Source organism: Hemitrygon akajei, chromosome 8 (genome assembly GCF_048418815.1).
Source record: "Hemitrygon akajei chromosome 8, sHemAka1.3, whole genome shotgun sequence".
Classification (NCBI taxonomy): Eukaryota; Metazoa; Chordata; class Chondrichthyes; order Myliobatiformes; family Dasyatidae; genus Hemitrygon; species Hemitrygon akajei.
In genome coordinates this window covers 129,548,697-129,571,594 of record NC_133131.1, presented here as the reverse complement: position 1 = coordinate 129,571,594, position 22,898 = coordinate 129,548,697, and the positions used below count along the sequence as shown (strand labels likewise).

Genomic DNA, 22,898 nt, shown 5'->3' with positions numbered 1-22,898 from the left:
ACTTATGAAAGCTAACACCCCATAAGCTTTCTTAACTACCCTATCTACCTGTGAGGCAACTTTCAGGGATCCGTGGACATGTACCCCCTGATCCTTCTGCTCCTCCACACTACCAAGTATCCTGCCATTTACTTTGTACTCTGCCTTGGAGTTTGTCCTTCCAAAGTGTACCACCTCACACTTCTCCGGGTTGAACTCCATCTGCCACTTCTCAGCCCACTTCTATATCCTATCAATGTCTCTCTGCAATCTTCGTCAATCCTCTACACTATCTACAACACCACCAACCTTTGTGTCATCTGCAAACTTGCCAACCCACCCTTCTACCCCCACATCCAGGTCGTTAATAAAAATCACGAAAAGTAGAGGTCCAAGAACAGATCCTTGTGGGACACCACTAGTCACAACCCTCCAATCCGAATGCACTCCCTCCACCATGACCCTCTGCCTTCTGCAGACAAGCCAATTCTGAATCCACCTAGCCAAACTTCCCTGGATCCCATGCCTTCTGACTTTCTGAATAAGCCTATCATGTGGAACCTTGTCAAATGCCTTACTAAAATCCATGTAGATCACATCCACTGCACTACCCTCATCTATATGCCTGGTCACCTCCTCAAAGAACTCTATCAGGCTTGTTAGGCATCATCTGCCCTTCTCAAAGCCATGCTGACTGTCCCTGATCAGACCATGATTCTCTAAATGCCCATAGATCCTATCTCTAAGAATCTTTTCCAACAGCTTTCCCACCATGGACGTAAGGCTCACAGGTCTATAATTACCCGGACTATCCCTACTACCTTTTTTGAACAAGGGGACAACATTTGTCTCCCTCTAATCCTCCGGTACCATTCCTGTGGACAACGAGGACATAAAGATCCTAGCCAGGGACTCAGCAATCTCTTCTCTCGCCTCGTGGAGCAGCCTGGGGAATATTCCATCAGGCCCCAGGGACTTATTCATCCGAATGTATTTTAACAACTCCAACACCTTAATATCAACATGCTCCAGAACATCAACCTCACTCATATTGTTCTCACCATCATCAAGTTCCCTCTCATTGGTGAATACTGAAGAGAAGTATTCATTGAGGACCTCACTCACTTCCACAGTCTCTAGGCACATCTTCCCACTTTTATCTCTAATCGGTCCTACCTTCACTCCTGTCATCGTTTTGTTCTTCACATAATTGAAGAATGCCGTGGGGTTTTCCTTCACCCTACTCACCAAGGACTTCTCATGACCCCTTTTTGCTCTTCTCAGCCCCTTCTTAAGCTCCTTTCTTGCTACCCTATATTCCTCAATAGACCCATCTGATCCTTGCTTCCTAAACCTCATGTATGCTGCCTTCTTCCACCTGACTAGATTTTTCACTTCACTTGTCACCCATGGTTCCTTCACCCTACCATTCTTTATCTTCCTCACCGGGACAAATTTATCCCTAACATCCTGCAGGATATCCCTAAACATCGACCACAGTAGACAGTGAGGACAGTAATGGACTGTGAGGACAGTTTTCAAAGGTTGCAGAGGGATTTGGTCCAGCTGGAAAAATAGGCTGAAAAATGGCAGATGGAGTTTAATACAGACAAGTGTGAGGTATTGCACATTGGAAGGAAAAACCAAGGTAGAACATACAAGGTAAATGTATGTAGGCAGTAGGGCAGTAGGGCAGTAGGGCACTGAGGAGTGCAGTAGAACAGAGGGATCTGGGAATACAGATACAAAATTCCCTAAAAGTGGCGTCATAGGTAGAAAGAGTAGTAAAGAGAGCTTTTGGTACATTGGCCTTTATAAATCGAAGTATTGAGTATAAGAGTTGGAATGTTATGGTGAGGTTGTACAAGGCATTGGTGAGGCCGAATTTGGAGTATTGTGTGCAGTTTTGGTCACCAAATTATACGAAGGATATTAATATAGTTGAAAGAGTGCAGAGAAGGTTTACAAGCATGTTGCTTGGACTTGAGAAACTGAGTTACAGAGAAAGGTTGAATAGGTTAGGACCTTATTCCTTGGAGCATAGAAGAATGAGGGGAGATTTGATAGAGGCATATAAAATTATGATGGGTATAGATAGAGTGAATGCAAGCAGGCTTTTTCCACTGAGGCTAGGGGAGAAAAAAAAAAGAGGACATGGGTTAAGGGTGAAGGGGGAAAAGTTTAAAAGGAACATTGGGGGGGGGGCTTCTTCACACAGAGAGTGGTGGAAGTGTGGAATGAGCTGCCAGATGAAGTGGTAAATGCGGGCTCACTTTTAACATTTAAGAAAAACTTGGACAGGTACATGGATGAGAGGTATATGGAGAGATATGGGCCAGGTGCAGGTTAGTGGGACTAGGCAGAAAAACAGTTTGGCACAGCCAAGAAGGGCCAAAAGGCCTGTTTCTGTGCTGTAATGTTCTATGGTTCTAATTCCAACATGCTGATTTAGGATTTAAGATTTCTCCTTAAGGAAACTGTGCTGACTTTGTACTCTCTTGTCTCCAAGTACTCCATAGCCTCATCCATAACAATTGTCTCCAACATCTTCCTAACCACTGAGGTCAGGCTAACTGGTCTATAATTTCCTTTCTACTGCTTTCCTCTTTTCTTAAAGAGTGGAGTGACATTTGTAATTTTCCAGTCCTCTGGCAGCATGCCAGAGTCTAATTATTTTTGAAAGATTATTACTAATGCCTCCAAACTCTACTGTTACCTCTTTCAGAACCCTAGGGTGCAATTTATCTGGTCCAGTTGAGTTATGTACCCTTAGATCTTTCAGCATTTTGAGCACCTTCTCCCTTGTAATAGCAACTGCACTCACTTCTCTTCCCTCACACCCATCAATATCTGGCACACTGCTAGTGTCTTCCACTGTGAAGACTGATGCAAAATGCTCGTTTAGCTCATCTGCCATCTCCTTGTCCCTGATTATTATGTCTGCAGCCTCATTTTCTAGCAGTCCTATATCCACTTTCATCTTTCTTTTATTGTTACATACTTGAAAAAGCTTTTACTACCCACTTTGATATCATTGCTAGCTTGCTTTCATATTTCTTTTCCCTCTTACTGATTCTTTTAGTTGCTCTCTGTAGGTTTTTATAAGCTTCCCAATCTTCTATCTTCCCACTAATTTTTGTTTTGCTGTATACCCTCTCTTTTGTTTTTACATTGGCTTTGACTTCCCTTGTCAGCCACGGTTGTACTATTTTGTCATTTGAGTATTTCTTTGTTTTTGGAATATGTCTATTCTTCACCTTCCTCATTCTTCCAGAAACTCACGACATTGCTGCTCTGCTGTCTCCCCTGCTTGCATCTCCTTCCAATTTACTTTGGCCATCTCCTCTATCAAACCACTGTTATTTCACTTACTCCACTGAAATACTTAAATGACAGAATTTACTTTCCCACTATCAAATCTCCAATTGATCTCAATCATATTGTATTCACTGCTGCCTAAGAATTATTTTACTTTAAGTTCCCCAATCACCTCCAGTTCATTACATAACACCCAATCCAGTATAGCTGATCCCCTAGTAGGCTCAACGTCAAACCGCTCTAAAATCCATCTCATAGGCATTCAACAAACTCATTCTCTTGAGATTCATTACCATCCTAATTTTCCCAATGGACCTGCTTGTTGAAATCTCCCATGCCTATCGTAACATTGCCCTTTTGATATGCCTTTTCTTTTTCCCATTGTAATCTGTGGTCCACATCCCAGCTACTGTTGGGAGGCCTGTCTATAACTGCCATCAGAGTCCTTTTACCCTTGCAGTTTCTTAAGTCAACCCACAAGGATTTACTATCTTCTGATCCTATGTCAGATTTTCTGCTGATCCGATGCTGTTCTTTACAGCAGAGCCGCGCCACCTAGTCTGCCTATCTTCCTATCCCTCCGATGCACGGAACCTTGGACATTCAGCTGCCAACTACAACTATACTTCAGCCACAATTCAGTGATGGCCACGACATCATACCTGACAATCTGTAATAGTGCAACAAGATCATCCACCTATTTCTTATACTCCACGCATTGAAACATAACACTTTGAATACTGTGTTTGCTACCCTTTTTGATTCTGCATCCCTAATGCACTGATACTCACCCTGCTGGCTGCAACTTTCTCCTATCATCTGCCTGCCCTTCCTGACAGTCTGACTGCACGCTATCTTTGCTTTTTTACCATCCATCTTATCCTTCACTCCGGTTCCAATCCCTCTGCCAAATTAGTTTAAATCCTCACCAACAGTTCTAACAAACCTGCGCACAAGAATATTGGTCCCCCTTGGGTTCAGGTGCAACCTATCCCATTTGTATAGGTTGTACCTCCCCCAAAAGAGATCCTAACAATCAAAAAACCTGAAGCCCTACCCCCTGCACCAGCTTCTCTGCCAAGTATTAATCTGCCAGATCATCCCATTTCTATCTTCACTGGCACATGGCACAGGTAACAATCCAGAAATTACTACCCAGGAGGTCCTGCTTCTCAACTTTCTGACTAGCTCTCTAAATTCTTTCTTCAGAACCACTTTGCTCTTCCTTCCTATGTCATTGGTACCAATATGTACCAAGACATCTGGCTGCTCTCCCTCCCTGTCTAAAATACTGTGGACATGATGCGAGACATCCCTGACCCTGCTGGCATTCCCCTGGGAAGTCAACCCCACAGCAGTATCCAAAGCAGTATAGTTGTTATGGACAGGAATGACCACAGGGGTGCTCTGCACTAACGGCCTGTTCACAATTCCATTTCTCTTGACAGTCACACAGCTACTCGCCTTCTGCTACTTAGTGGTGACTACTAACCTGGAACTCCGATCAATTATCTCCTTGCTCTAGATCTCTAACATGGTCTTCAAGGAGCTGCAGCTAGAGGCACTCCATGCAGATGTTGACCCCTGTGAGACTATGAATCTCCCAGTACTTCAATGTCCAGCATGAAGAACACACAACGGCCATTTACTACACTAAGTATAGCAAGAGAGAGAAAAAAGGGAACCTTAATTGAAAGTTACCGAAGCCTCCTTTGGGCCAAGGCCTGACACTCCTACTCTCACCACTAGCCTACTCCCAAGAATGCCTGCCCTGCTTGTCCCTTCTGTACTTTTATTTAATTTGCTGTGCTCTGCTCCCGCCACCAATTGGGCCTCCGGAATGAGCCCAAACGCCTGTGAAGCTCTCCTTTCAAACAAGCATCGCTGACCTGTGAGAAACTTCATCGCTGTGCTCTGCTCCCACTGCTGACTGGGCCGCCATTTCGCAAAGCCTGAACTCTGATGAAGTACACATGTGGGCTTTAAGGACGTGAAAAGTTTTTTAACACTCACTTCTCCACGTCACTGGGTTGCTTACAAGCTTCTCAGAAGGGCTGCCAGAGTGGTGTTTTGGGGGATGAACCTGTGACACCACACTACCAGACCCAGGAAGGAACTCACTTCCTTCTTTGTGTAAGGTCGAGGAGTGTTGCAGATCCCATCCACCTTGTTCCCCTGTGCTCAAACTTTTCCCTGTCCCAGCTGGTAGTGACGGCATCTGCCCACTCACATTTTTGTACATTGAGTGTGAGACCAGTAGCATGTCTATCCCCATGAGCTTGCACAGATGGTCCTGTGTAGTACTGTAGTTTGCCCATCCAACCCTTTCTTGTAGGTCCTTCAACTTTTGGAAATCAATGTGTACACTCACGGTGCCATCCTTCTTTCAAATGATAACAATAGGACTGTCCACTCACTATTTGAAGGCTCGGTGATTCCGAACTCCAGCATATTCTGAATCTCATCCTTCAGAGCCCCTGGCACTCTATAGTAGTGTTGGCATACTGAACCTCGGTTAGGTCTGATCCTGTTGGAAAGTTTTAGGGCATTTGTCAGCCCTGTCTCTGCAGGAATAGCTGTGGAAAATCAGCAAATATCCTCAGCAGCTCCACTGTTTGGTGGCCATCGATAGGCCAACCTTACCAGGCCTCTTCCCTTCTGAGTCATCATCAATGGATACATCATCTGTACCAATATCAACAGAAGTAGGAGAACCGGCACATTGGTCAAAGACATCGTTAATGGCGTGACTTTCTAGGCCTTTATGTCCCTCCCTCACACAGACTAGTATCCAAATCAGGCAGAGTCTGTAACCTGACCACTGCTTTGGTCTTGTCATCAGTCATGACAAAATACATAACAGCACTATCTACTCCTGGATGATGTGACTGGCTATTTCCCTTCCTCAGTAACTCATGTAACACAGGCAAATCTCTCCCCAGAATTATGTCAACTGGTAGTTTCTCCAGCAACATCTCCCCCTGGCTTTCATCAAGAACTTATGGTCATCCCACTCAACAGCGAGTTCTACCAGTGGCTCAGACTTCCAGTCATCATGGACACATTGGACAGGTGCTTGGTGACTGAAGAAAACATTAATAGCAGGGGCAAGACTTTTCTTAATAAATGACAGTAAGCTACCAGAATCTAAAAGAGCTTAAAGAGGTTTTCCATTAACTTTAACTGTTATAAGCATGGGGTCTTTCTCATCATATTCTGCTTGATTTCCATTGCCATACTCACAATCATCACAGTCATTGTCACCATCATCACATTCTCCTTCTCTTGGTACATAGCACATACCTGACAACTTGGGCTTCTTGAGAGGACACACAGAGGACTTCTGACATTGCTGCTGACAATGTCAGAATAAAAGTAAAGTAAAATAAAGTCTTAGAATAAACTACCAAAGGTTCTTTGCTGTAGGTTCTCCCACTCCTTAATTGGGCAGTTACTGCAAGAGTCCTTTGAAGAATTAGAGTCTCTGTTGCTTTGGAATGATGGCTGTGATCGAGCCCCCTTGTGGGGACTCAGATACAGGGCAGGTCAGGCTGCAATGAGTCCATCCACAGGTTCATGCTCTCATATTTATGTTTGGGTGTCTGGAGGAAGAACCTGCAGGAGCTGCTCAAGAACAATGGCCTCATCAATCTTCTCTTGGACTTCTGTTCTGAACATAAGGACACAGGAACATAAGAACTAGGAGCAGGAGTAGGCCATCTAGCACATTGAGCCTGCTCTGTCAATCAATAAGACCATGACCGATGGTCTACCTATGGACTTACCTCTACCTACCTTTGTTTTACTCCATAACCCTTAATTCCCCTTAATGGTTGAATCCATTGGTGGTAGAAACCCTCAGATGATATGTCTCAGTGGGTGACTCCACAATTGTAGAGGAACAGAAGTTTTGGCAATAGATTTCTGCCAAGATATCAGATTGAGCCAGCAGCACTTCCTTCAGGTCAGAATAGTTGTTGGACCTATCTTTATCTTTTGTAGTGTAGGCTTCGAGAGCTTTACCCATCAGTAGTGGCACAATCTGGCAGCCTACACTTAATCTGGCCATTGCCATATCTGGGCCATCCTCACAAACCTGAGGAGGTAGATCCCAATATCATCTGCTTGTTAATAAGAAGGCATCTTGGAACCCCTCTGTAGGCATTGGAGTTCCTTCTTAAAAGTGCCATCTCTCCCTCTGCTCCCACTGCTGACTGGGCCGCAGTTTGGCAAAGCCTGGGCTCTGATGAAGTACACATGTGGGCTTTAAGGACGTGAAAAGTCTTTTAACATTCACTTCTCCACGTCACTGGGTTGCTTACAAGCTTCCCAGAAGGGCTGTCAGAGTGGTGTTTTGGGGAATGAACCTGCGACAAAAGGTCTCTCGAATGTTATCCAGGTAGGGTTCGGAGGTGGTAACACTTCTGGCCCGAGTTTGGTCCTGGGCTGAATTTCTTCCTTCCTCTGATGTTTCCTGGGGATCAGCTTCATTTTTAGCCTTGGGGGTTTCCTGATTTGGAATCACAATCCCACTCTCCTCTGATTTGCGACTGGCCGCCACACTGCTCCTCTATGTGTTAGGTACGTGGGTTATGACCAAAGGTAAAAAATGGCTGGAGTTACTTAGCATTTTAGTTCAAGGGTGTTTATCAGGTGCATCAAATATCAAACTTACAAAAATTAATGGAAATAGTGAAAAGAAAATTGTTAATATTTACATAAAGTTGTCTGCCAGAAAACACAGTAATAGCTCTGTACTTATACTTGGCCAGTGTGAACTCCTGGCAGCACCTATCTCTCCAACACTAAGGGCGATGAGCTCTTTTTCTTTCGAACTAACAACATATACACTTGATGCCCACTACTAAAGAAATGCAATATTCCGCCATTAGGACCCATGATGAGAACATACTGGGGAAGACATTGAAGTGTGTACGCTCAGTGCATTGCCTGCAGATTAGAAATGCAATGTGTAAATGTGAGTGCTCCCCATCACAGACTCCCTTTACAGAAGTTTATGTGATACAGCTTCCCTAATGTTGCTCAAAAATATCACACAATTTCATGGTACCGATTCCCAAACAGAACTAACATGTTTCCGATATTAGTAGAATCTTTCCTTGTAGCTCTGACCTCAGAAAATAACCCCTACGGGGTCAGTACAACTCTTTCAGCTATTGGCGAGTATTGACAAAATGCCACAAATAGGGCTTTGGGGAGGAGGGGAGGAGGGAAAGAGGGTAGTGTGATCTTCCTAAGGGTATATGGGAACATGCCCCAGCCAGGAAAGGAAGTAGCAAATGGTGCTGACAGTGGAAAGTTGCCAGGGAGATGACTTTTGGGGCATGAGTTCCCTTTCTGTTTCCTTGCTCTCCTGAGAGCCATACACTACAACACAATCCATCTTCCCAAGTTTGTAAGCAACAGTCACTTTATCAGAAGTGAAGCATTTCCCTCTTGTCAGGGGAACTATTCTTGGTCCTTGCAATGCATAATAAGCAGCAAAATAACACAAGCGCAATATCTCAACTGACAAAGGGACTGGACTGAGCTAACTGTTGTGGAAGCAAAGGCCACTTCGAGCTTTAGAGCAGTGCAGCTACCTGCATTTGTTTGTTAGACAAATCTCAAACAACAAACAAACAAGTATTTTCAAAGCCGAACTCAGGAACACTTAACCCAGTAGTTTTTGTGTGCAGTTCACCTTGCTGCTGCTGAATTTGGTTCAACATCAGCCACACATCTAATGGATTCACATGCTGGCAGATCGGTCAGTATACTCAGCATCACAGATTCAATCCAGTAGTCTCCATTGCTAAGTATCACCCAAAAATGCCTTTTATTCATCTATGGATTGCAATAATAAAGAGTATGAACACAAAAATTAGAAGCAGGAGGAGATCAGTAGAGCCCTTGACCCTGGACCTTGCAAGAAATCACAGATGATCGGATTTTCAGAATCAGAAACAGGATTATTATCATTAGCATGTGTGGTGAAATTTGTTAACAGCACCAGTTCTATGAAATACATAATATCGAAGAAACAAATAAGTAATTCAATTACAGTATATGTATATTGAATAGATTAAAAATAGTGCAAAAAACATAAATAATATATATATAAAAAGTGAGGTAGTGTTCAACGGTTCAATGTCCATTTAGGAATCGGATGGCAGAGGGGAAGAAGCTGTTCTGAATCGTTGAGTGTGTATCTTCAGGCTTCTGTACTTCCTACCTGATGGTAACAGTGAGAAAAGGGCATGTCCTGAGTGCTGGTGGTCCTTAATAATGGATGCTATCTTCCTGAGACACTGCTCCTTGAAGATGTCCTGGGTACTTTGTAGGCTAGTACCCAAGATGGAGCCGACTAAATTTACAGCCCTCTACAGCTTCTTTCGGTCCTGTGCAGTAACCTCCACCTCCCCTCCCCCACCCCACCATATCAGACAGTGGTACAGTCAGCATGCTCTCTACAGTACATCAATGGAAGTTTTTGAGTGTATTCGTTGACATACTAAATTTCTTCAAACTCCTAATGAAGTATTGTCACTGTCTTGCCTTCTTTATAGCTGCATCAATATGTTGGGACCAGGTTAGGTCCTCAGAGATCTTGACACCCAGGAACTTGAAACAGTTCACCCTCGCCACTTCTGATCCCTCTATGGGGATTGGTATGTGATCCTTCATCTTACCTTTCATGAAGTCCACTATCAGCTCATTTATCTTACTGACATTGAGTGCCAGGTTGTTGCTGTGACACCACTCCACTAGTTGGCATATCTCACTCCTGTACACTCTTTTGTCAACCATCTGAGATTCTACAAACAATATTTGTATCATCAGCAAATTTATAGATGGTGTTTGAGCTATGCCTAGTCACACAGTCATGGGTATAGAGATAGAGCAGTGGGCTAAGCACAGACCCCTAATGTGCACCAGTGTTGATCGACAGCGATGAGGAAAGATCCGCAGAGATTGTGGTCTTCCGGTTAGGAAGTTGAGGACCCAATTGCAGAGGGAGGTACAGATGTCCAGGTTCTGTAATTCCTCAATCAGGATTGTGGGAATGATGGCATTAAATGCTGAGCTATAGTTGATGAATAGCGTCCGGACTTAGACGATTGTGTTGTTCAGGTGGCCTAATGCTGTGTGAAGAGCCATTGAGATTGCGTCTGCCATGGACCTGTTGTGGTGATAGTCAAATTTAGCCTAAGTTCTGCATTCTGAATGGTGGCCAATTAGGAAAAGGAGAGGTGCAACGAGACCTGGGTGTCATTGTACACCAGTCATTGAAGGTGGGCATGCAGGTACAGCAGGCGGTGAAAAAGGCAAATGGTATGTTGGCATTCATAGCAAAAGGATTTGAGCACAGGAGCAGGAAGGTTCTACTGCAGTTGTACAAGGCCTTGGTGAGACCGCACCTAGAGTATTGTGTGCAGTTTTAGTCCCCTAATCTGAGGAAAGACATTCTTGCCATAGAGGGAGTACAAAGAAGGTTCACCAGATTGATTCCTGGGATGGCAGGACTTTCATATGAAGAAAGACTGGATCGACTAAGCTTATACTCACTAGAATTTAGAAGATTGAGGGGGGATCTTATTGAAACGTATAAAATTCTAAAGGGATTGGACAGGCTAGATGCAGGAAGATTGTTTCCGATGCTGGGGAAGTCCAGAATGAGGGGTCACAGTTTAAGGATAAAGGGGAAGCCTTTTAGGACTGAGATGAGGAAAAACTTCTTCACACAGAGAGTGGTGAATCTGTAGAATTCTCTGCCACAGGAAACAGTTGAGGCCAGTTTATTGGCTATATTTAAGAGGAAGTTAGATATGGCCCCTGTGGCTAAAGGGATCAGGGGGTATGAAGAGAAAGCAGGTACAGGGTCCTGAGTTGGATGATCAGCCATGATCATACTGAATGGCGGTGCAGGCTTGAAGGGCCGAATGGCCTACTCCTGCACCTATTTTCTATGTTTCTATTCCTACAGACAGTACATAGTAACTTGTTCTCACTGTAATCATTTGATGAGCAAGCATCTTAATTATATTCAATAATTCTGTATCCACTGCACTTTGAGGAAGAGAGCTCCAAAAGTTCATGACCCTTTGTGAAAATATATGATGCCCCTTCTCTGTGTTAGAGAGTGATTCCTTTTTCTAGAACCTGTGACGAGATGAAGCTTCTTCTCCACATTTTCCAGTCCCCTCAAGATCTTACTTCAAATGAAATGGAACCAAAGGGCTGTCAGGTGAGGTACTAAAACTAAATACAGTTTCTATATTCATGAGGCATTTTGGTGGGCACACCGTTTTCAGCAAGGTGAACTGCGCACAAGAACTACTGGGATAAGTGACCCTGAGTTCAGCATTAAAAACATTTGTTGCTTGAAATTTGTCTGGCAAACAAACACCATGTTGAGGTGGCATCTTGTTGGCAAGGAATCGAAGGATGTAGCCCTAAAGTGGCCCAAATGGGCACAAAGATCAACATGGACATGGTAGGAAGAAGGACTCATTCCTGTGCTGTAAAGTTATGACACTATAAAAGAAAACAGAACTGAGCAGGGTGGGGGGTCGTTCTCCATGAAACTCTATTGAATATGCCTACTGCATAACTAGCATAGACAAATATTTATCAGATTGGGCTATCAAAAAGCTGCAGTTGCTGGAAATGTAAAGACTCTCAACAGGCCAGGTAGCATCTGTGCAACGAAGAGCAGAGATAGTGTTTAGAAACACCTGAAGAGTTAACTCTGTTTCTCTTTCTACAGGGCTGCCTGTATGGTTGTGAGCTTTCAGCATTTTCAGTTTCACCTGCCTGGAAGCTACTGATCTGAGAGCAAAGTACATTACAAATCAGACATTTATCAGCATAAAAATACGTGGTAGGAATTGTGCTACCAAATACAGCTTCCATAACTAATCTTCCTTCTTCAGTAGATGAATCCACTGAAGAAACCAGCATCCACAGAAGGAAGATTAATGACTTGACTCCAAAGAAGAAGACAGAAGAACATTAGAAACAAGAGTAGGAGACTAGCTCTCAAGCTTGCTGTACTAATCAATAGGATCACAGATGTGGTTTAAGTACATAAATTTATATGCCACGATGACTTAATCCTTTCTTGTTGTTTTCTACAGCTAATCCATTTTAAAATGCATGTGGCCCTTGGAAGAGGAATTAGCCACAATCCAAACCATTAGAAAACCAATCAGCAATGTTTTTTTTTAGAAGTAAATTAAATACTTGCCTTTGTATTCTGAAATGGGATTTAAGGCCATTGTGTGAGACATTGTGCAACCTGGAGTTAAACTGACATCATCTATTGCAATAAATGCATTAGTTACTGCCAACACACTCTGGAGAATAACCTAAAATATAAAAGAAGATGGGAAGCAATTGGTCAACCGACATTCTCTACAATCAAGTGCCATTGTTTGCAAAGTTGCCGTGATCACAAACCTGCTTATCCAACAGTGATTTGTTTTCTTGTTCATCAAACAGATGCCAGAATTACAGTCAAAGCCAGTACTTAATTCCCATCCCAAACTGCCCTCAAGATTGTGCTGTGTGGATTACATTCCTTGACTTCTCTAGTGCCTTTAACACCATCCAGCCCAAGATCTTAAGGCACAAACTAACGGAGATGGGAGTAGACTCTCACATGGTGGATTGGATAGTGGACTACTTGACAGATAGACCTCAGTATGTGCGGTTGGGAGACTGTAGGTCTGACACGGTGGTCAGCAGCACAGGGGCGCCGCAGGGAACCGTACTCTCTCCGGTCCTGTTCACCCTGTACACATCAGACTTCCAATATAACTCGGAGTCCTGCCATGTGCAGAAGTTCGCTGATGACACGGCCATAGTGGGGTGTGTCAGGAATGGACAGGAGGAGGAGTATAGGAAACTGATACAGGACTTTGTGATATGGTGCAACTCAAACTACCTGCGTCTCAATATCACCAAGACCAAGGAGATGGTGGTGGACTTTAGGAGATCTAGGCCTCATATGGAGCCAGTGATAATTAATGGAGAATGTGTGGAGCAGGTTAAGACCTACAAGTATCTGGGAGTACAGTTAGACGAGAAGCTAGACTGGACTGCCAACACAGATGCCTTGTGCAGGAAGGGACAGAGTCGACTGTACTTCCTTAGAAGGTTGGCGTCATTCAATGTCTGTAGTGAGATGCTGAAGATGTTCTATAGGTCAGTTGTGGAGAGCGCCCTCTTCTTTGTGGTGGCGTGTTGGGGAGGAAGCATTAAAAAGAGGGACGCCTCACGTCTTAATAAGCTGGTAAGGAAGGCGGGCTCTGTCGTGGGCAAAGTACTGGAGAGTTTAACATCAGTAGCTGAGCGAAGGGCGCTGAGTAGGCTACGGTCAATTATGGAAAACTCTGAACATCCTCTACATAGCACCATCCAGAGACAGAGAAGCAGTTTCAGCGACAGGTTACTATCGATGCAATGCTCCTCAGACAGGATGAAGAGGTCAATACTCCCCAATGCCATTAGGCTTTACAATTCAACCGCCAGGACTTAAGAACTTTTTAAAAGCTATTATTAATGCTTTTTGAGATAGTGATTTAGATGCATATCATATTTTTTACTGACTTAAGTATTGTATGTAATTAGTTTTGCTACAACAAGTGTATGGGACATTGGAAAAAAGTTGAATTTCCCCATGGGGATGAATAAAGTATCTATCTATCTATCTATCTATCTATCTATCTAGAGAGCAGCTTTCATGAAGTCCTCCTGATGATGGTACTTTCATAGCGCTATTGGGTATGGAGGTACAGGATAGAGAATGAGTGCTAATAGGGCAATAGTGAGATACGATGAAAGCATAACAGTAGAGAACCTGCAGATATTGGCACTCCTGCACCTTGTACCTTCTTGAAAGTAGATATTGTGGGTTTGTAAAGTGCAGTTGAATAAGCCTCATTAAATAAATTCAGTATACTTTTAAGATACTGCACATTCTCTGTGCAAAATGGTAGATAGAGTTATAGAGCTGCACAGAACAGAAACTTGTCCTTTGGCCCATCAAGGCCATACTAACCATTTAGTTATCTGTATAAACCAATTTTGCTGCATTGGGTGTGTAACCTTCTGTGCCTCACCTACATAAGTGCCTGTATAAACGTCTCCTAAACATAATTATTGTGTTTGACTACACCTTCTCTGGTGAAAACGACCTCTGTTTAAAAAGAAACTTACCCTAAGTCACCTTTCAGACTTCCCTCACACACCATAAACTTCTGCCTTCTTATTTTTGACACCCCAGTCATGGGGATAAGATGCTAACTAGCTACTTTGCCTGTGCTGAAATGGTGAAGATTATATATATTTTTGACACTGTACTTCTCCGGGCAAGTGGAGAATATTCTATCACATCCCTGGCTTGTGTAGTGTAGATTATAGAAAGACTGAAGAGCCAAGAGGTATTGCAGGACATTCAACAATCATTCCACAGTCAAAGTCACTTAGATCACATTTTTTCCCACTCTGATATTAGGTATGAGCAACAAATAAACCACTTGACTCTGCTTTTATGCATTGAGTTGCTGTCATGTGATTGGCTGATTAGATATTTGCATTAACAAGCAGGTATGCAGGTGTACCTAATAAAGTGGCCACTGAGTGTTTGTTCACTGTATCTTGCTGCACATGAGCATAATTGCTTCACATTCTGAGGAATTGATCACCTTGAAAATACCAGCAAAGACACAACTTCAGATGTTGTGAAGTAAGAAAGGTCCTGATAGGGTCTTAGCTGTTGCTGCAAGGAACTTTGACAGTGACACCCCATGGTTGGAATGCTTGGCTGTCAACAACCACAGCCATCTTCTTTTGACTTCAGTTGGTGGATTATACAGAGCACCTTTAAAACACTCCAAAATGATTCCCAGTTCCCCTTTAGTCCTTTTACTTTCTGCCTTCATTGGCTTATAAATAAACTGTGATTGGGAAATCTCCTTCAAGATGTCTGCCAATGCCAACTCTAAGCCAGTTAGGTGGTTTATGATATTCTAGTAGGGTCTTCCCTTCCTATGTGGGCTGATGGTGTTTTTCTTGATTTAAAATATTACCTCTCTATTGAATTTGAATGTAGAGCTGCCTTCTGCTTTTATTCTGTTCTCTAGACTTTAGGATTACACAAAAAATATAGCAATGCAGAACTAATTGTAGAGTAGAAGAACAAGCCCTTTGGCCCACACAGTTGTGCTGAGCTAATTAAGCTAATGATGCCTGTGGTGATATCATGTGCAATGATGTGCCAGTACATGATTGGACAGAGCACTGAGCATGTGGGCGATTCCTAGAATGTTCCAGCACATAGCTGGGTTAAGACATGTTTGTTTGTTACTGTAAATAAAAGTTCTCTAATCTTCCAGAATATGATTCTTTAATGTTAACCCATGGTATGTTTAAACAGATGTAACATAACATGGTGTCAGAAGAGGTTCTGGAAGAATAATATGGGAGAATTGAGAATCAAAGATAATCGAGAAAAAAGAAGAAAAAAAGTTCAAACTGTGAACAGTAAAATGAAACGGTTTAAATCCCCATCAAAACTTCAGCTGACTGGCAATGTAGCTGAGAATTGGAGAATATTCAAGCAACACTTTGAACTGTGCTTATTGGCGATCGATTATGAAGAAAAATCAGAAAAACCAAAGCTGCGCTTCTGCTGCATGTAATCGGGAATGACGCAGTAGAGGTATATAATAATCTTGTCTTTGAAGATGGAGATAGTTTCAATTTAAAGTCACTAATGGACAGATTTGAAGTATTTTGTATACCTAAGTGTAATTTAACGTGTGAGTGATTTAAATTCTTCACATGTGCGCAGAGAGCTCCTGAAACAATTGATCAGTATGTGGCTGAGTTAAGAAAGCGTAGTAGAACGTGTGAGTTTGGATTGCTCACAGACTCTCTTATTAAAGATAGAATAGTTTGTGGCATTCGAGATTAATGCACTGAGAGAGCAAGATTTAAATTTTGAAAAAGCTTTCATGCTTTGCAAAGCTTCTGAGACCGTAATGTTCCAGGCTGAAAAGCTTTTTGTTGAAAACTGCAATGTAAACGCTGTAAAAAAAGCGCAAGTACATCAAGAAATATAATAATATATCGACAAAACCGACAGAGAGCAAGACGGCATTTGAAAGTAAAAAGTCATGTGATCGCTGTCCATGGGGACATCGTCCAAATCGATGTTTCGCATACGGCAAAATTTGCTACAACTGCGGTAAGGTTAATCACTTTTCACGCTGTTGTAGAAGTAGAAAGAAGAAAAATGAAATGAAACAAGTAAATGCAGTGATTGAAGATGACCGTGAGGAATTTTATATAGATGCGCTTTATGAAAATGCTGACATGGAGAATATAAAAGTAGTAGCTGCAGTTTCTGGGACTACCAAACAAGAGGAAACTGATGATATGAAAAAGCAATGGGAGGAGGAGGTTGCTTCAATGCAAGCGATAATGAAAGAGACACTGAGAGAATATGAGATTCAGTCTAATCACTGGCTAAAGCAAGAACACTCACAGTGGGCACAGTATAAGGAAGAAGTGAAAACACAAGTGTAGGGATTGAGAAGTTTTATTGAAATTATGAAGTCTCAGCATAAAAAAGAGATTACACAGTTAATAGAATATTCCAGCACATAGCTGGGTTAAGATGTGTTTGTTTATAACTGTAAATAAAAAAATTCTCTAATTCTTCCAGAATATGATTCTTTACTGTTAACCTATGGTATGTTTAAACAGGTGTAACATAAAAATACCTAAGTAAAGTAATCCCTCCTGAACCTAGTGTTGTGGGTCCTAGGGCTTCTGTATCTCCTGCCAATCATAGTAGCAAGAAGAGTGCATTGCTTGGACAAAGGAGTCTTTGATAGTGGATGTTGTTTTCTTGTGGTAGCACTCCATTCAAATGTACTCAGTGTTGGGGAATGATTTACCTGTTTGGACTGGGCTGTGTCCACCAATTTCTTGGAGAAGTACATAGCCACACAATCATAAATATATAGTGAGTAAAGCAGGGAGCTAAGCACACAGCCTTGATGAGCTTGTGCTGGTATTGTGTCTGAAGATGTTGTTGCCAATCTGTATTAACTAGGGCCTGCCAAAAAATATATACTGGCTGTCTGCTCTACGTGTACCTTGCATAATTTTATAAACTTTTATCTGGTCTCTCCTTAGCCTCAGCCATTCCAGAGAATACAGCCACGCCTTGTGCAGCCTCTAATTCAGGCAGCTCCTTGGTACACCTCTTCTGTACCCTCTCCAAAGCTCCCAGATCTTTTCTATAAGGGGTGACCAGATCTGACTTCATTACTCCAGATGTGGCCCAACCGGAGTTTTATATAGCTGCAACATAACTTCCTTATTGTTGAATCTGTGTCTCTGCTACTGTATTAAAGGCAACGTGCCATACATCTTCTTTACCATTCTATCAACTTGTGCAGCAGTTGAAATATTGAGTAAATTACTTACTCCCAAGTTATCAGCCTTTATGATTTTCTTAATTGAAGCAGCAGAAGGAGGAATTGTTTTAGAATCGCTCAGTGATGTTTCTCTCTGGTTTGCCTATCCTGGGATACATTGTTTACCACTTCAGAATGTCGCAGCTGGGATTGGAAGCTGATAAAGGATTGCAAGGTGAATCACTGATTCACACATTACTTCCTCAGTTCATGCAGTAATATTTATTCAGGTTCCGTTTTTATTTTATGCAAAGAAAATCTCTTCGTATTCTTCACAAAACACTAAAGGTTTAAATACTACTTGGGTTAATTCAGCTTTTTGCTGGTTCCCAGTTATGCATTTTAATCAATAAATCCTTGAAACAGAATTCTTGCTTCCGTGCAAAAATGGTACCATCAGACATGGTCAAAGTATATTTTTGTGCGTGATTAAAGTGCAAATACATACCATAATTAAACATTAGGGGGAAAGCAGCATGAAACAAACCTATGCAGGGTTTAAAGAGCAGACAATGAAATATATGAAAAGGACAAAGGAAACAATTTTAAGCTACAGAGTACGTCTGGAGAGAGACTAAAATGAAGTGTCAAGTAGGTGGAATTCTTGCTTGCCTATCATAGCAATTTTCCCTGTTCCATAAAGAAATAATGACAGAGTCTTTTAAAAGGAAGGAAGACAGGAGAGTTTTTTTGAAGGTAAGAACTGTATAGGAAAAGGGAAATTAATAATTATATTTATATACAGCTTATTATGCCTAATGTGCTGTGAGGGTCAGTTTCCACTTCCCCAAAGCCCCAGTAGTAGACCCATGTTCATCTGCAATGCTCCTAAAGCAGTATATAAACAATGTTCAGATTCGATAGTAAATCCAGTTACTGACATTTCTGTCCGTTGTTACCTTGGTCTTGGTCTCTCACCTGGAAAGGTATCCTGGTTTGTGTTATGCTGAGCTCTACAGGGACCTCCAGTTTAGCCCAAACTCTGTTGACTGGTGTGGTGATGGTGATAATTCTTTCCATGTTCCCAGTTGTAGTCTGAATATATATAGACATGTTGGCTCCCGCCGACATTTGATACCAGAACCTTACCTAATTCAAAATGAAATAAAATTCTTGGAATAAGATATCAAATTACATAAAAGTATATGAGTTGTTAGAAAATATAATCCACTTACGATTTTCCCTTCTAAATATCTGAAGTAATTACTTCCAATAATAATTATGCATTTGAAATAGGTGGTACAAAAATTATTGATCAATTTTCCTTCTAACGCTTCAAATTTATGTTGTGCCGTCTCCTTGATGATATTGTCATTACATTATTGGCAAGAAGTTTGACTGACTGAGTTTAAACTCTCAAATGCATTGGTGCAGAATTGTTTTAATTTGGTGTTAGATCTGAAAGGAGGGCCAAATTCCAGATGGTAGGTAATAATATAATATTAATTGTTTCATATCATCATAATGGACACTGTAATTGGCTTAGAATCAAGGTAGTTAAGTGCCAAGCATTAACATGAACGAATATGAACATTTTCCCTTCAGGTTCAATGACATTTCCATTACAGAATCTCCCATCATTAAAAGATAGTGGGGGAGTCAGCATTAATCAGAACATTAACTGGATCAGAAACTTAAACAAGAGATCAGGCCTACGTTCTACATCACCATTCCCATTACTATCTTCCCAACATCCACATTCCTACCAATAGGGGTGTCTTCTCTCCCTTTCCATAATTCCTCCCCCATCTGGCTTGATCTGTCTATCGTCCCTCCTTTATCTGTATCACATCACTTTCTTGTCTCCATCACTTTCTTCTCCCTTACCTCACCTGGCTCTTTTTCACAATGTTTTAATTTCCTAATCTATTTGTACCTATTACTGATTAGCCTGTCTTTAAACTCTTACCTCCGCTCCCTGGCTCAATCAGCCATTGCCAAACCTCACCTCGATCTACCTATCAACCGTCAGTCTCAGTATCACCCTTCCCTTTCACCTCTTTACACTGACTATCGTTGCTCTATACCTGAAACATTAACTATCCCTCTGCTTTTGTAGATGGGCCAAATGGCCTAATTCTGTTCTTATGTTTTACGCTGCTCAGTCTACAGAGCTTCCCCACCAGTCTGTGTTTTGTTTCATATTCCTGCATCTTGTGTCTCCTGGTTTACCTCCCAACTCCCCAAAATCGGACACCCATCAATGTGAATTGTCAGGAAGGTGTTGAATAACAGCCATGTGGAGAACGCAGATCCAGCAACAATCAAGTGTTTGATACCATAATGGACAAATTAGCCAACTTGACTGGGTCCAATCCACTGCCCTAAAAAAAAAATCACTTTCTGATTTTATTTCAGCATTCAGGCATCTGCAGGTTTTATTTAAATTTTAATTTTTATGTTAGTGTGAATATTTAGAGCTCAATAATGACCCTATTAGAACTGAAAGATTTGAAATTATGACTGTCTGAATGATGTCCATGAAGTTCTGTCTTCTTCATCTTATCAAAAGGAAAATTTAAGACCATGAGACCATAAGACAGGTGCAGATTTAGGCCATCTGGCCCATCGAGTCTACTCCATCATTCAATCATGGCTGATTCTTTTTTTTCTCAGTCCCAGTTCCCAGCCTTCTCCCCCATAACCTTGGCTTTAATGTCCAATCAAGAACCTATCAATCTATGCCTTAAATACACCCAATGACCTGGTCTCCACAGCTGCGTAAGGCAACAAATTCCACAAATTCACCACCCTTTAGCTAAAGAAATTTTTCCACATCTCTGTTTTGAAAGGGTGCCCCTCTATCCTGAGGCTGTGCCCTCTCATCCTAGACTCTCCCACCATGGGAAACATCCTTTCCACATCTGCTCTGTCTTGGCCTTTCAACATTCGAAAGGCTTCAATGAGAACCTCTCTCATCTTTCTAAATTCCAGCAAGTATAAATCCAGATCCATCAAACGTTCCTCATATGATAACCCTTTCATTCCTGGAATCATCCTTGTGAACCTCCTCTGAACCCTCTCCAAAGCCAGCACATCTTTTCTAAGATGAGGGGCCCAAAATTGTTCACAATGCTCAAGGGGTGAGGCCTCACCAGTGCCTTATAAAACCTCAGCATCACATCCTTTCTCTTGTATTCTAGACCTCTTGAAAGGATGCTAACATGGCATTTGCCTTCCTCACCACCAACTCAACCTGCAAGAAAACCTTCAGGGTGTTCTGCACAAGGACTCTCAAGTCCCTCTGCATCTCAGATTTCAGGATTTTCTCCCCATTTAGAAAATAGTCTGCACATTTATTTCTACAACCAAAGTCATGACCATTCATTTTCCAACATTTTATTTCATTTGCCACTCTTTTGACCATTCTCCTAATCTGTCTAAGTCCTTCTGCAGCCTACTTGTTTCCTCAACACTACCTGGCTCTCCACAAATCTTAATACCATCTGCAAACTTGGCAACAAAGCCATCTGTTCCATCATCTAAATCATTGATATACAGCATAAAAAGAAGTGGTCCCAACACCGACCCCTGCAGAAAACCACTAGACACTGGCAGCCAACCAGAAAAGGATCCTTTTATTCCTAATCACTGCCTCCTACTAATCAGCCAATGCTCTAACCATGTTAGTAACTTTTCTGTAAAACCATGGGCTCTTAACTTGGTTAGTAGCCTCATGTCAAAGGCCTTCTGAAAGTCCAAATATACAACATCCACTGCATCCCCTTTATCCATCCTACTTGTAATCTCCTCACAGGATTCCAATAGGTTCATCAAGCAGGATTTTCCCTGAAGGAAACCTTGTTGACTTTGTACTATCTTGTCCTGTGTCACCAAGTACTCCATAACCTCATCCTTAACAATTGACTCCAACAACTTCCCAACCACTGAGGTCAGGCTAACATTTAGCACCACAGTAGCCAGGAATTTCAGGGCTTTTTACAATTGAGATTTTGGTTATTCTTAAAATCCTAGTGCTTTTTGTTCAATGACTAATGCTACATAAAGCTGAGAAAATAAACAAGTTTCCTGTAGCATAGTTTAATATTCTTTAGTTATCAGTTTAAGATTGTATCATGTGATATTAAAAAAAGTTTTCAGTAAAATCCTGCAACTTTTTTAAAAAATCAACGGGATTGTCTGTGTTTGTTGTCTGAATCCACTTTTGTGTAGTGCACATTTAATGATTCTTATGTTTCTACAATCCTGTCTGATCCTACAAGAAGAATAAAATAACACTATTAGAAAGGAGACACTTGATTTTTATCAAGTGAAACTCCAATAGTTTTGGAAATTCGGGGTCTGTTGGCTGAGATTACACAGAACTCCCCTGTTGATAAAATGGAGTAAGGAGATGTTCAGGGATGTTCTACATCAGCTTACATAGTTTCTAACTTTATTCCCTTAATAGTTTTTTGTCTTCAATAAAAATCACAATTTATCCCTGAGTAACAATACTCAGCTATTGCTCATTATTCTTTGCTTCTAAAATTCAGTGAATCAATAGTTAGAATTAGAGCACAAAATGTGGCAGCAGCTTCAGTGTTACTGACTAGAACTGGATTTCTAGGCTCCTTTTGCTCATATTTTATTAGTTTTTGCTATGTTTGAAATTTATTTTAGCCAAGGTTAAGACTATCATTCCTGATAATAGATTTGAGAGAAGGCCAAACATTTCAGGAACTAACATACCAAATTGCCTTTGTAAACCAGTTTTCACTGGCTATTCAAAATTTAAGACATTTGTGTTTTATTGATTCATTCTACCAAGGTAAATAACTTCACGTTGTCACCAACTCCATCTACCTCCTTTTTCTCTCAGTTACTTTATCTGTCAATCCTGTCTGAGTGGAGTTCTCCTTATGACTGCACGGTTTACTTTAGTTTGTTCAGTTTTGATCCATATGCCAAAGGTGGAGGTTAAGTACCGACATAAGATTGCCCCTAGATGGTAGAAATAATAGAACTCAGTGGAAAATTAGCAGGTGAATGGGATTGCTGTGTGTGCCAACATAGAAATGATGGGCCAACTTGATTCTTTCTATGTCATAAGGAAATACAGAATAAATAAATAGCATTATATTCAAAGGATGAAGTACAGAACAT

General features: G+C 41.6%; 1 protein-coding gene across 1 annotated transcript in view; it reads right to left on the bottom strand.

The window, feature by feature from the left end:
- Positions 1-22,898, bottom strand: part of malrd1 (MAM and LDL receptor class A domain containing 1) — a 359,618-nt gene that overhangs the window by 258,885 nt on the left and 77,835 nt on the right. Inside the window, exons 12-13 of the mRNA XM_073055307.1 lie at positions 18,711-18,881; positions 12,548-12,668 (exon numbers count right to left, since the gene is read on the bottom strand). Coding sequence (XP_072911408.1) covers positions 12,548-12,668; positions 18,711-18,881 — 292 coding nt within the window. The remainder of the gene's footprint in view (positions 1-12,547; positions 12,669-18,710; positions 18,882-22,898) is intronic.